The sequence below is a fragment of the Engystomops pustulosus genome, chromosome 2, assembly GCF_040894005.1.
Source record: "Engystomops pustulosus chromosome 2, aEngPut4.maternal, whole genome shotgun sequence".
Lineage (NCBI taxonomy): Eukaryota > Metazoa > Chordata > Amphibia > Anura > Leptodactylidae > Engystomops > Engystomops pustulosus.
Window position 1 is genome coordinate 205165669 of NC_092412.1, and position 12435 is coordinate 205178103.

Below are 12435 nucleotides of genomic sequence, written 5' to 3' on the forward strand. Positions count from 1 at the left end.
ATTGGACTATCATTTTTTTTTTTTAATTCCCACCATTGAGTCAATAAGAGGAGATTCTAAATGTCCCAATGCAGTATCCCCATTGCCTTTTAGGCCTCAGTCCCCTGATACCATGATTGTGGAATATGTTAGGTCTCATGCATACAAACGTATACTTGTGCAGGAGGGAGGAGGATTGAGTGCTCCTCGCCTTCCTCTCTCTGTTGAAAGCCAAACTTGGTCAAGCTATGGTGTAAGCGGGTGCCATAGGCCTCTATAGGATACGTGATCCAGCCGTAAGTTGGGACGCAAATTCACTGGTCCCCATATGGTCGTGTGTACGAAGCCTAAGGCTAGCCATGGTATTATAGCTTTTTAATCGGAGTTCATAGATATGAGAATACTTTCTATATTACAGATACTAAACAATAAAGTCAGCCAGAATAGCAAGGATACTATGAGTGATCTGATCAGTTAACATAAAGTTAGAATCTAGTCTATTCATTTAGAGAATATACACAGTTGAGTTTCCAATTATGTAAAAATAAACTTTTATTTAAAATTTTGAAAAGCTACAAATTTGTTTAGCAATAGGGATATAAGGGTTCTCTGCCATTTTTGGATAGGTATTCTGATTCACATATTTTTCCCAAAGGTGTATACCTTTGATTTGATGATTGATGTCAACTTTATTATATCTGCCTCTTCCTATAACAAAGAGGTGGAGGGTGGCACAGTAAAGTAACAGATTAAAATCCAAGGTTGGTGCAGGCTCAAAGGGATCTGACTAAAGGACCCAGCAATTACAAATAAAGAGAGTAGGCAAGCAGCACTCCGTGTGGATGAATAGTTTATTTCGCAAGTGGAAAATGCAACGTTTCAGCTAGCTCAGTGTAGCCATTCTCAAGCAATGTGAACATTGTTACAGGGTGGGCTGAAATCCCCCGCAGGATGTGACATCATACATAGTAATCAATCAGTGTGAAAAGGATTTCTTAGTCACTTTGCAAAATATAGACCAATGAATCCATAATAATCAGTTGTCAAGTAATTGTGTAAATACAGAGGTTACTTCAGAGACAACCCCGCAGCATGCCCATGTGTAAGCATATCAATAGCACATGTCAAATGGTTGCTTAGCAACCATGAACACTAAACTCACCAGGAGGAGACTTGCTCCACGGCAGAGATACGCTTCCTCTACTGTTTTGCTGATGCACCACTTTTTACTTGGATGATCACTGATCCTGGAAGTACCTCTTGCAATGGTACCAGTACCTAGAGTGAAAAGTAGCCGTGTACTTACTATTTCTGGACTGACTGTCCTTGGAGCCCTGTATCACCCCATGTTGACCAAACAATGGACTTTACCGTGACACCTTGTTGGTATTTACCTAACTCCATTCATCCTTGTATGGGCTACGAGAACGACTTTCCCCTATCAAAGATGGCCGCCACTATACGAGTACTACTCTTGCAAGACTTACTGTGACACCTGACGTGACAGTGCCCACGTTCAGATAGCGCAGTCCTACGGCTCAGTGCTCTGTGCCATGACTGGATTGCAACAAAATAGTGGCGCTGCCCAGTGTGCAGTCAGTCTCTGACAGGTATGGCCTCTAACGAATAGGACTCTGCTGCGGAGTAAGTCTCCTCCTGGTGCGTTTAGCGTTGTGGTTTAGTGGTAGTCTCTGAATTCACCTCTTTATTTACACATATTGTTTTTTCACTCGTTAATTACTTGACAACTGATTATTATGTATTTATTGGTTTTGCCAAGTGACTAAGAAATCCTTTGTACACTGATTACTATGTATGATGTCACATCCTGCGGAGGATTTAAGCCCTGTAACACTGTTCACATTGCTTGAGAATGGCTACATTGAGGTAGCTGAAACATTCCATTTTCCACTTCTGAAAAAAACTATTCATCCTCACGGAGTGCTGCTCACCTGCTCTCTTCCTATATGTATTTAATTGATTTAATCCTATAATTAAAATTACATTATAATTATATACTTGACTATAAGCAGAGGTACCTAATTATAACAGAAAAAAATTGGGAAATCGTATGTACTCCAATATAAGCCAAGGGTGGATAATGCACCCGTTATTCTCTAAAAAAAAAAAAAAAAATGCCCAGTACTCTCCCCTCATTAAATAAATTTGCATGGCAGCCCTTCCAATTAATAAAATGTCCATAAGAGCCCCCATTATTAAATGTCCAGCAAAAGCATCGCCGTTAATAAAATGTCCATAGCAGATTCCTCATTATTAAAATGCCAATATCAGTCCCCCCTTATTAATAAAATGCCCAGCACATATATAAATGCCATGCTTGCTTTAATATACCAATATTTAATGACTAGGTTAATTTTTATACCAACTTACAGGAATGAAGACAAACCATTTCTACTATTTGTGTCTTTCCTCCATATCCACACCCCTCATTATACTACTAAGGAGTTCAGAGGACGAAGCAAACACGACTTGTATGGAGACAACATAGAAGAAATGGACTGGATGATTGGTAAATTCCATGTACACAACTTCTGTATCACTGAATATGTTTGAATATTTCCTTTTTTATATTTTAGGATTCATATGTTCCAATTAAATAGACCATTAGTCTATTAATCTTAATTTGAATTGGTAGGTAAGATGGAACTAGTATATTTTGTATTGTTTAGTTTAAATCCAATTATCTGAGATTGCAAGCAACCAATCCTTTTGTGATCCTTTGGTAACCAAGGACACTTGTGCTGGTGAGATCACAGAGATCACAGATAACAGTGGCTCACTTCTTCTTGCTCAGCAGCATGTGTTTCTTACTGCAAGCCGCTGGGATCTCAGACTGTGGACAAAAGAATAGTGAGTTCAGCAATAAAAGATAATTGTAAGCTTTGCTGCTGATTCCACTAGTCAAAGAATAAAGCTGCAAATGCATGGTATATACATTATTTCTATATAAAACTTTTACTTCATTTGTTTTAAAATATACCGTAAATGCTCAAACGTGTAAATGCTAGACAACAAGCTGGACCACCGTCCCAGCTGCAGTCCAATCTTGTCTATGTAAAGACACCTCACAAAAGGATGATGGAAAACCATGTTACATCAGCTATAGGTAAATATTAAAACCAGTCCCATTTTGGGGTTTTACCGGTTCTTGCTGCAGTCAGTGCTTAGGTGTTGGTATAAGGAGGTCTGCTTGATATAAATCCAGTCCATGTGTTTTGTCCACACTAGGGGTTCGTATTTAAAGAATAGATGATAACTGTACACTTGCTGGGGAACAAGTATGTCTAGTTCTCCATTATTTACTATGGCTCAGCTACAGTGAAGAGCGTGAAATGAGAACAGAGTACAAACAATAAATAACACATATGACAACATTTGCTTATTTAAATTACAGGCCAAATTCTTGAGTCTATTGATCACAATAATTTAAAAAACAACACGCTTATTTACTTTACTTCTGATCACGGCGCATACCTGGAAGGAATGGAAGGAAGTCCTCATTTGAAGGGCAGCAATGGAATTTACAGAGGTAAGATGGTCCAGATGGTTTGTATACATTTTAATATTGTGAATGCAGATACTTGAAATCAGACCTATTCCTTCTATTCTTGAGGTCATTGTTTAAACCACAATGAACTTTCCTTCTCTCAGTATGAGGTCGTACCCACTGTGAATGAAGAGCTTGTAGAAGCACCTTTTACTAGCAATAACATCAATAGATAGGTACACATTCGAGATGAGCGAGCACTAAAATGCTCGGGTACTCGTTATTCGAGACGAACTTTTCCCGATGCTCGAGTGCTCGTCTCGAATAACGAGCCCCATTGAAGTCAATGGGAGACTCAAGCATTTTTCAAGGGGACCAAGGCTCTGCACAGGGAAGCTTGGCCAAACACCTGGAAACCTCAGAAAAGGATGGAAACACCACGGAAATGGACAGGAAACAGCAGGGGCAGCATGCATGGATGCCTCTGAGGCTGCTTAAACGCACCATTATGCCAAAATTATGGGCAACAGCATGGCCATGACAGAGTGACAGAATGAAGCTAGATAGCATCTAAAACATCCAATAATTGACCATGACACTATAGGGGACGGCATGCAGAGGCAGCGACAGCAGCGGCAGGCTAGAGAGTGGCATGGCGACCTACCCTAAATGGACTCAGGCTTCAAACCAATGGGTGGCAGAGAGGAACCAAAGGAGGTGAGCAAGAAGCGCTGAAATGATTTCCTCTGTGAACAAAAGGTTGACGGTATATTTAGTCGATAACACAGCATGGTGGCGACATAGTGACCAAGTTCCCTAACGTATCTGGTGAAACACCCGAAAAATGAGCCTGACACAGCTCGTTTGATAAGGGGACGACATTTGGAGGCCGCCATGGAGAGGACTTCCATGATTAAGAGCGACAGTATGGGGCATCCATATTGCGCTTCTATGATTGCAACTGCAGGTCTCCAGCATGGCGGCGACAGACGCGCCGAGTTCCACTATGTATCTGGTGAAACACCTGAAAATTCTGCCTGACACAGCTCGTTTGATAAGGGGATGATGTGCTGCATATCCTCTCATGCTCCAGCGTCTGGGGTATAGACAGTTGAAAGTTGCGCATGGAGACATTGGTGGACGCTGTGGAGGCGAAATGGACGGGAAACAGCAGGGGCAGCATGCATGGATGCCTCTGAGGCTGCCTAATCTTGGGATGGAGCTGGCGGTCTGCTGCCAGGCGAGCTTTCGCCTGTCCAAGCCCCTGTCTCTCGGCTCCTCCCCACCCAAAATGGGCCTGGGGGCCAGAAGCGTTTACTTTGAAAAGATTATAATTTTCAAAGCAGGCGGAGTCGTTTGAATATTTCACCTAGGAATAATGGAATAGCATAGTGGTTCTATTTTTAATTGTTTTTACGGAAATGGTTCCATGATTAAGAGCGACAGTATGGGGCATCCATATTGCGCTGCTATGATTGCAACTTCAGGTCTCCAGCATGGCGGTGACAGATGGGCCGCGTTCCACTATGTATCTGGTGTAGGCAGTGAACTAGTAGTAGATTAAAGGTGCTGCAGTTAAAACTATGTTAGTTGGATCTTGGGATGGAGCTGGCGCTCCGCTGCCAGGCGAGCTTTCGCCAATCCAAACCCCTGTCTCTAGGCTACTCCCCAAACAGCACTTCTAAGAACCTTTTGTATAAGATCAAGTGTAGTAGCGTTCTTAGAAGTTTGGGATATGGCGGGTGAGGGGAATGTAAACAGATGCGCAAGAAGCGCTGAAATAATATCGGTAAATGATAAAAGTTTGCCAGTATATTTTGTGGATTACACAGCAGGGTGGCGACAAAATTAACAAGTTTGATGTGGAATGCCCTGTAATAGCTCTTGGGCAGTGTGCCTTTTATCGCCTAGGCTCAGCAGTTTGAGCACCGCCTGCTGTCGCTTAGCGCCAGCACTGCTGCTGTGCCTAGAGCTACCGACTGATGGCGCCATGCCCACGGATGGTAATTCGGAGGAGGAGGAGGTGGAGGAGGGGTGGGAGGAGGAGGTATAGTAGGCCTTTGAGACCTGGACCGAGGTAGGCCCCGCAATCCTCGGCGTCGGCAGTATATGACCAGCCGCAGGGTCAGACTCGGTCCCAGCCTCCACCAAGTTAAGTGTAGTAGCGTTCTTATAAGTTTGGGATATGGCGGGTGAGGGGAATGTAAACAGATGCGCAAGAAGGGCTGAAATAATATCGGTTAATCATAAAAGTTTGCCAGTATATTTTGTGGATAACACAGCAGGGTGGCGACAAAGTTAACAACTTTGATGTGGAATCCATGAAAACAACCTAAATTTCTGCCTGACACACCTCGTTTAAGGTGTATAGATAAGGGAACGATGTATGGAGGCAGCTATATGGACGACTTTTGGAGGTAGCAATGGAGACAATTTAATTTGGATAGTGCCTGTATGTGGCAGTCCAAAAAAGTTTTCAAACCAGAGGACCGGGTAGGTGGCCTTCCAGAAAAATTAAATGCATAGAGTACTATAGCTAGAGCCAGTGGGCCCTGTCAAAAAATAGCCAGTTTCCTCTGCTTTAGTGTACAAAGAGGAGGAAAATGAGGAGGAGGAGTGCATAAATTATTCAGGTTGAGTTTCCTTCACCTGGTGGAGATTGGAAATTATGAGAAATCCAGGCTTTATTCATCTTGATAAGCGTCAGCCTGTCAGCGCTGTCAGTCGACAGGCGTGTACGCTTATCGGTGATGATGCCACCAGCTGCACTGAAAACCCGCTCGGACAACACGCTAGCGGCAGGGCAGGCAAGAACCTCCAAGGCGTACAGCGCCAGTTCGTACCACATGTCCAGCTTTGAAACCCAGTAGTTGTACGGAGCTGTGTGATCATTTAGGACTATGGTATGGTCAGCTACGTACTCCCTCACCATCTTTCTGTAAAGATCAGCCCTACTCTGCCGAGACTGGGGACAGGTGACAGTGTCTTGCTGGGGTGACATAAAGCTGGCAAAAGCCTTGTAAAGCGTACCCTTGCCAGTGCTGGACAAGCTGCCTGCTCGCCTACTCTCCCTCGCTACTTGTCCCGCAGAAGTACGCCCTCTGCCGCTAGCGCTGTCAGAAGGGAAATACTGTTCCAGCTTGTGCACCAGGGCCTGCTGGTATTCATGCATTCTCACACTCCTTTCCTCTCCAGGGATGAGAGTGGAAAGATTTTGCTTGTACCGTGGGTCCAGGAGAGTGAACACCCAGTAATCGGTGCTGGAATAAATTCTTTGAACGCGAGGGTAACGGGATAGGCAGCCTAGCATGAAATCTGCCATATGCGCCAGAGTACCAACGCGCAAGAATAAACTCCCCTCACTGGCCTGACTGTCCATTTCCTCCTCCTCCAACTCCTCTTCTTCTGCCCATACACGCTGAACAGTGAAGGACTGAACAATGGTCCCCTCTTGTGTCTCGCCAATATTCTCCTCCTCTTGCTCCTCATCCTCCTCCACCTCCTCCGATATGCGCTGAGAAACAGACCTGAGGGTGCTTTGGCTATCAACAAGGGAATCTTCTTCCCCCGTCTCTTGTGACGAGCGCAAAGCTTCCGACTTCATGCTGATCAGAGAGTTTTTCAACAGGCCAAGCAGCAGGATGGTGAGGCTGATGATGGCGGCATCGCCACTGACCATCTGTGTTGACTCCTCAAAGTTACTCAGCACCTGACAGATATCAGACATCCACGTCCACTCCTCATTGTAGACTTGAGGAAGCTGACTGACCTGACTACCAGTTCTGGTGGAAGTTGACATCTGGCAGTCTACAATTGCTCTGCGCTGCTGGTAAACTCTGGATAACATGGTTAATGTTGAATTCCACCTCGTGGGCACGTCGCACAACAGTCGGTGAGCGGGCAGTTGGAGGCGGCGCTGCGCTGCCCTGAGAGTGACAGCATCTGTGCTGGACTTCCTGAAATGCGCACAGATGCGGCGCACCTTCGTGAGCAAATCAGACAGATTGGGGTATGTCTTGAGGAACCGCTGAACTATCAGATTTAACACATGGGCGAGGCATGGCACATGTGTCAGTCTGCCGAGTTGCAGAGCCGCCACCAGGTTACGGCCGTTGTCACACACAACCATGCCTGGCTTCAGGTTCAGCGGTTCCAGCCACAGATCAGTCTGCGCCGTGATGCCCTGTAATAGTTCTTGGGCGGTGTGCCTTTTATCGCCTAGGCTCAGCAGTTTGAGCACCGCCTGCTGTCGCTTAGCGACGGCACTGCTGCTGTGCCTAGAGCTAGCGACTGATGGCGCCATGCCCACGGATGGTAGTTCGGAGGAGGAGGTGGAGGAGGGGTGGGAGGAGGAGGAGGCATAGTAGGCCTGAAAGACCTGGACCTGGTTGCACACCACAGTCCGTCGGTCATCCGGTGTTTCCTTAAAGAACCTCCAGACTGCTTAAAATCTAGCCCTCGCCGCGGGAGCCCTCGCCACGGGAGCTTCACTACGTGACACATTTGGCGCTGATGCACCAGCTCTGGCCCTGCCTCTCCGTCTGGCCCCACCACTGCCTCTTCCAACCTGTTCTGGTCGAGGACTCTCCTCTGTCTCAGAAGCACTGTGTTCACCCGGCCTCTCAACCCAGCTTGGGTCTGTCACCTCATCATCCTCCGATCCCTCAGTCTGCTCCCCCCTCGGACTTCCTGCCCTGACAACAACTTCACCACTGTCTGACAACCGTGTCTCCTCCTCGTCGGACACCTCTTTACACACTTCTTCCACTTCCACGTCAATAATGTCATCATCACCCAAAGACTGCGACTGGTGGAAAACCTGGGCATCCGAAAATTGCTCAGCAGCAACCGGACAAGTGGTTTGTGACTGTGGGAAGGGTCCAGAAAACAGTTCCTCAGAGTATGCCGGTTCAAATGCCAAATTTTCCTGGGAGGGGGCAGACTGGGGGGGGGAGGAGGCTGAGGTGCAGGAGCTGGAGGAGTGCCGATTTCGGTGACATGGGTTCACTGCGTGGAAGACTGACTGGTGGACAAATTGCTCGAAGCATTGTCGGCAATCCACGACATCACCTGTTCGCACTGTTCTGGCCTCAATAGTGCTCTACCACGAGTCCCAGTAACTTCAGACATGAACCTAGGGAGTGTAGCTCTGTGGCGTTCCCCTGCTCCCTCATCAGCAGGTGGTGTCTCACCCCGCCCAGGACCACGGCCTCTGACCCTGCAGTAGTTGGACGCCCACGTCCCCGCCCTCGTCCTCTACCCCTAGCCCTCGGGTTAAACATTTTGAAAATGAAAGTTATAACTTTAATATTTTTTTTTTACTTTTTTTTTTGTGTTTTTTAGTTTTTAAAACCAAACGATGCTATCCTATTGCTATGGCTATTTTCTAGCCAACTATGAAAGCACACTGCTATGCCAGATGAGATGACGCTGAGTTATGAAAAAATAAACGTAAAATAAAAAGTAAATGGCAGGCTGTGCCTAATTGAAATCAAACCCCTAATAAATTGTCCCACTTCGGTCTTTGCGATGGATATGTGCGTCACTAAGCGCTAAACACAATGGTCCCAAGTCTCACTGCAAATTCCTCACAATATGGTAGTAGATGCACTACAGCAAGGCCAGCCACCAGCAGATCAACCAGAAATAAAATATATAACGCTATTGTAGGCCTAAGTAAGCCGTTTGGATTCTCCTATGGCTATTTTCTAGCCAACTATGCAAGCACACTGCTATGCCAGATGAGATGACGCTGAGTTATCAAAAAATAAACGTAAAATAAAAAGAAACTGGCAGACTGTGCCTAATTGAAATCAAACCCCTAATAAATTGTCCCACTTTGGTGTTTGAGATGGATATGTGTGTCACTAAGAGCTAAACACAACGGTAGCAAGTCCCCCTACAAATTCCTCACAATATGGTACTAGCTGCACTACTAGTGCCAGCAAGCCCAGCCACAAGCAAATAAAAAAAAATGTATAACGTTATTGTAGCCCTAAGAAGGGCTGTTGGGTTCTTGTAGAATCACTTCTGCCTAACGCTTTCCCTGACCAGCAGCAGCTCTCTCCCTAGCGGCATCCAGACACAGAATGATCCGAGCAGCGCAGGCAGGGGCTAGTCTATTCCAGGGTCACCTGATCTGGCCAGCCAACCACTGCTATCGACGTGTAAGGGTACCACGTCATGCTGGGTGGAGTGCAGAGTCTCCTGGCTTGTGATTGGCTCTGTTTCTGGCCGCCAAAAAGCAAAACGGCGGGAGCTGCCATTTTCTCGAGCGGGCGAAGTATTCATCCGAGCAACGAGCAGTTTCGAGTACGCTAATGCTCGAACGAGCAACAAGCTCGGACGAGTATGTTCGCTCATCTCTAGTACACATATATGTACACACAAAGACAATGGGGAAAATAAGTACTTGGTACACAAACAATTTTGCAAATTCTCACACTAAAAATAATGCAGAGGGCTGTAATTTTTGTTGAAGGTACAGTTCCACTGTGAGACGGAATCTAAAGTCCTGGAAAATTGCATTGTATGACTTTTTAATAATTAGCATTTTATTTGCGTAACCAAGTATTTGATACAATAATAAAACAGAACTTAATGGGACCTTTTAAAAAATGTTTTGTTAGGCTTGTAGGAGGGGACCTCTAAAAACAATAGAAATCTTCTACTCCCCTCCTCCTGTGTCTTTATGCACCTGTGCCACACCCTTTCTGGTAAAACATTTAAGCCTGGTAGTGTGCCCTTTAGTGCCAAAAGAAGGTTGAACACTACAGTTGTGTACTAAATTTGCCATTACTAGAAACATTTTGCAATAATTGGTAACTAACTTTGTATATATTGCTTTGTGGTCTTTTAAACATTCTAGGTGGTAAAGGTATGGGGGGTCTTGAAGGTGGAATACGAGTGCCAGGGATCCTACGTTGGCCAGGTCGTCTTCCAGCAAATACTGTTATTGATAAACTTACAAGTCTTATGGATATTTTCCCAACTGTAACCAATCTTGGAGGAGGCATGCCACCAAAAGACAGGTAATAAGATTGGACTCTGGTCATGGAGGCACAGTAGTTGTGCCTTGTAGCTCTGCGATTAATTGCTGCCTCTACATATATGGGCGGAAGGGCCTCTTACATTGTCAGTTGTTGGAATAGAGATGACCAGAATTAACCAGGTTTAGGTAAAGCCTTAGACCCAACAAAGGTGTGAACCATTTGTTTGAATTTCTCACACGTTTCCAGGAATGCTCTAGCATGAACAGAGTCTAATATCAGTCTTCTTTATTGATGTCAATAAGCACCTGAATAAATGCAGAGGGGTAACACAGGACAAAACTGAACTATGTGTTTCCTCTTATGGCTTAATCATGGTTCCCAGTCAATTAGAAAACCCATGTAAAACATTTTTTAAAAGCTCTGTATCTGGGCAGCGTGTGACATCATTCCCACATGACTCAAACCATTTGGCAATCACATAACAGCCGATGACCAAAGGCTACATATTCACATATTAAAATACACACTTCTATCCAACATGTTGCATGAAAGGAATAGGTAATTATATGCATATTAATAAAAAATACATGAATAAACCTAACAACATACTAAAAATGAGGACTAAGAAAAAAAATAGTAAAGATTGACATAATAACCAGCAAGGATATCAAATTTCACATTACTGAAAATGTTTCTCTGCAAATATATATGCTATATATTATACAACATAAATAATGTGTATCTGTTGTGTGTGTCTATATACGTGTGTGTGTGTGTATGTATATGTATGTATGTGTATATATTACAGTAATTTAATTCAAAACGTGATGTTTATTATATAGTCATTACAGACGGAGAGTTCACACTTTTTAAGTTTTATGTTAATGTAGATGATTAAGGGTAACCCAGAAGGCATTAACTCCGAAAATTCCATCTTCAAAAAGCTTGTCAGCAAAGGGAAGCATTAAGTGCTCTAAAATTTCCTGGTAGGCAGCTGTGCTGACCTTGGTCTTGGCCCTATAGTGAAATTACATTATCAGATGACCTAGCTCCCAAAAACTATCAATGATTGGGAAACTTCACACCAGACCTCAAACAGCTTGGATTGTGCCTCTCCACTCTTCTTCCAGACTCTCAGACCAAATGAAATGCTAATTTTTCTTTCATCTGAAAACTTCACCTGTGCAACAGTCCAGTTCTTCTTCTTCTCCTTGGCCCAGGTAAGACGCTTCTGGGATCTATTGTTCAGGATTGGCTTGACACATGGAATGCGACACTTGTAGCCCATCATCTGGATACATCTGTGTGTGGTGGCTTTTGAAGCACTGACTCCAGCAGCAGCCCACTCCTTGTGAATCTCCCCCAAAACTTAAGATGGCCTTTATCTGAACAATCCTATCAAGGTTGCTGATATCCCAGTTTCTTGTGTGCCTTTTTCTACCCTACTGTGTCAATGATGCCTTCAAGACATCTGTCAAGTCAGCAGTGTTACCTACTGAACCAGCCTGAAACCACTTGGGAAAACCTTTTGTAGGTGTTTTGGGTTAATTATTTTTATTTTCCATGGCTTCCCCCATGACGGCCCCAACTGGAGGATGACCTTTGACCTCTATAGGGACAGGAAGCAAAGAGGTTAAATGCCCCTCCCCCCGCATCCACACTCCAGTGGCTTCCTGTCCCTACACAGGTCAGGGAGTAGAGAGAAAAATTCTCTCCTCGCTTCCCGTTAGTTGGGACAGTGAGGGGGGAGCACGGGATCCGTCCCTTACCCCACTCAGTTCGGGCCTCTATCAGGTCTCAGCCCTTTCTTCTGCCCATCGGAACTGTTGCTTTTTCCAGCTCTGCCCGCAGCTCCTGGAGCCTAGGACACCTGGAACGTGATGTGTTTGCACATGCACGCACGTGGCAGTCTTCGGCCAGCCCCGGCGTCCACTTCCTGTGAAGTGATGTAGAACC

General features: G+C 44.9%; 1 protein-coding gene across 6 annotated transcripts in view; it reads left to right on the forward strand.

The window, feature by feature from the left end:
- Window positions 1-12435, forward strand: part of LOC140119151 (arylsulfatase D-like) — a 65415-nt gene that overhangs the window by 41990 nt on the left and 10990 nt on the right. For all 6 annotated transcript variants that reach the window (XM_072137867.1, XM_072137865.1, XM_072137871.1 and 3 more), the window contains 3 exons: window positions 2373-2509; window positions 3395-3529; window positions 10356-10518. In XM_072137867.1, the coding sequence (XP_071993968.1) occupies window positions 2373-2509; window positions 3395-3529; window positions 10356-10518 (435 nt within the window). The remainder of the gene's footprint in view (window positions 1-2372; window positions 2510-3394; window positions 3530-10355; window positions 10519-12435) is intronic.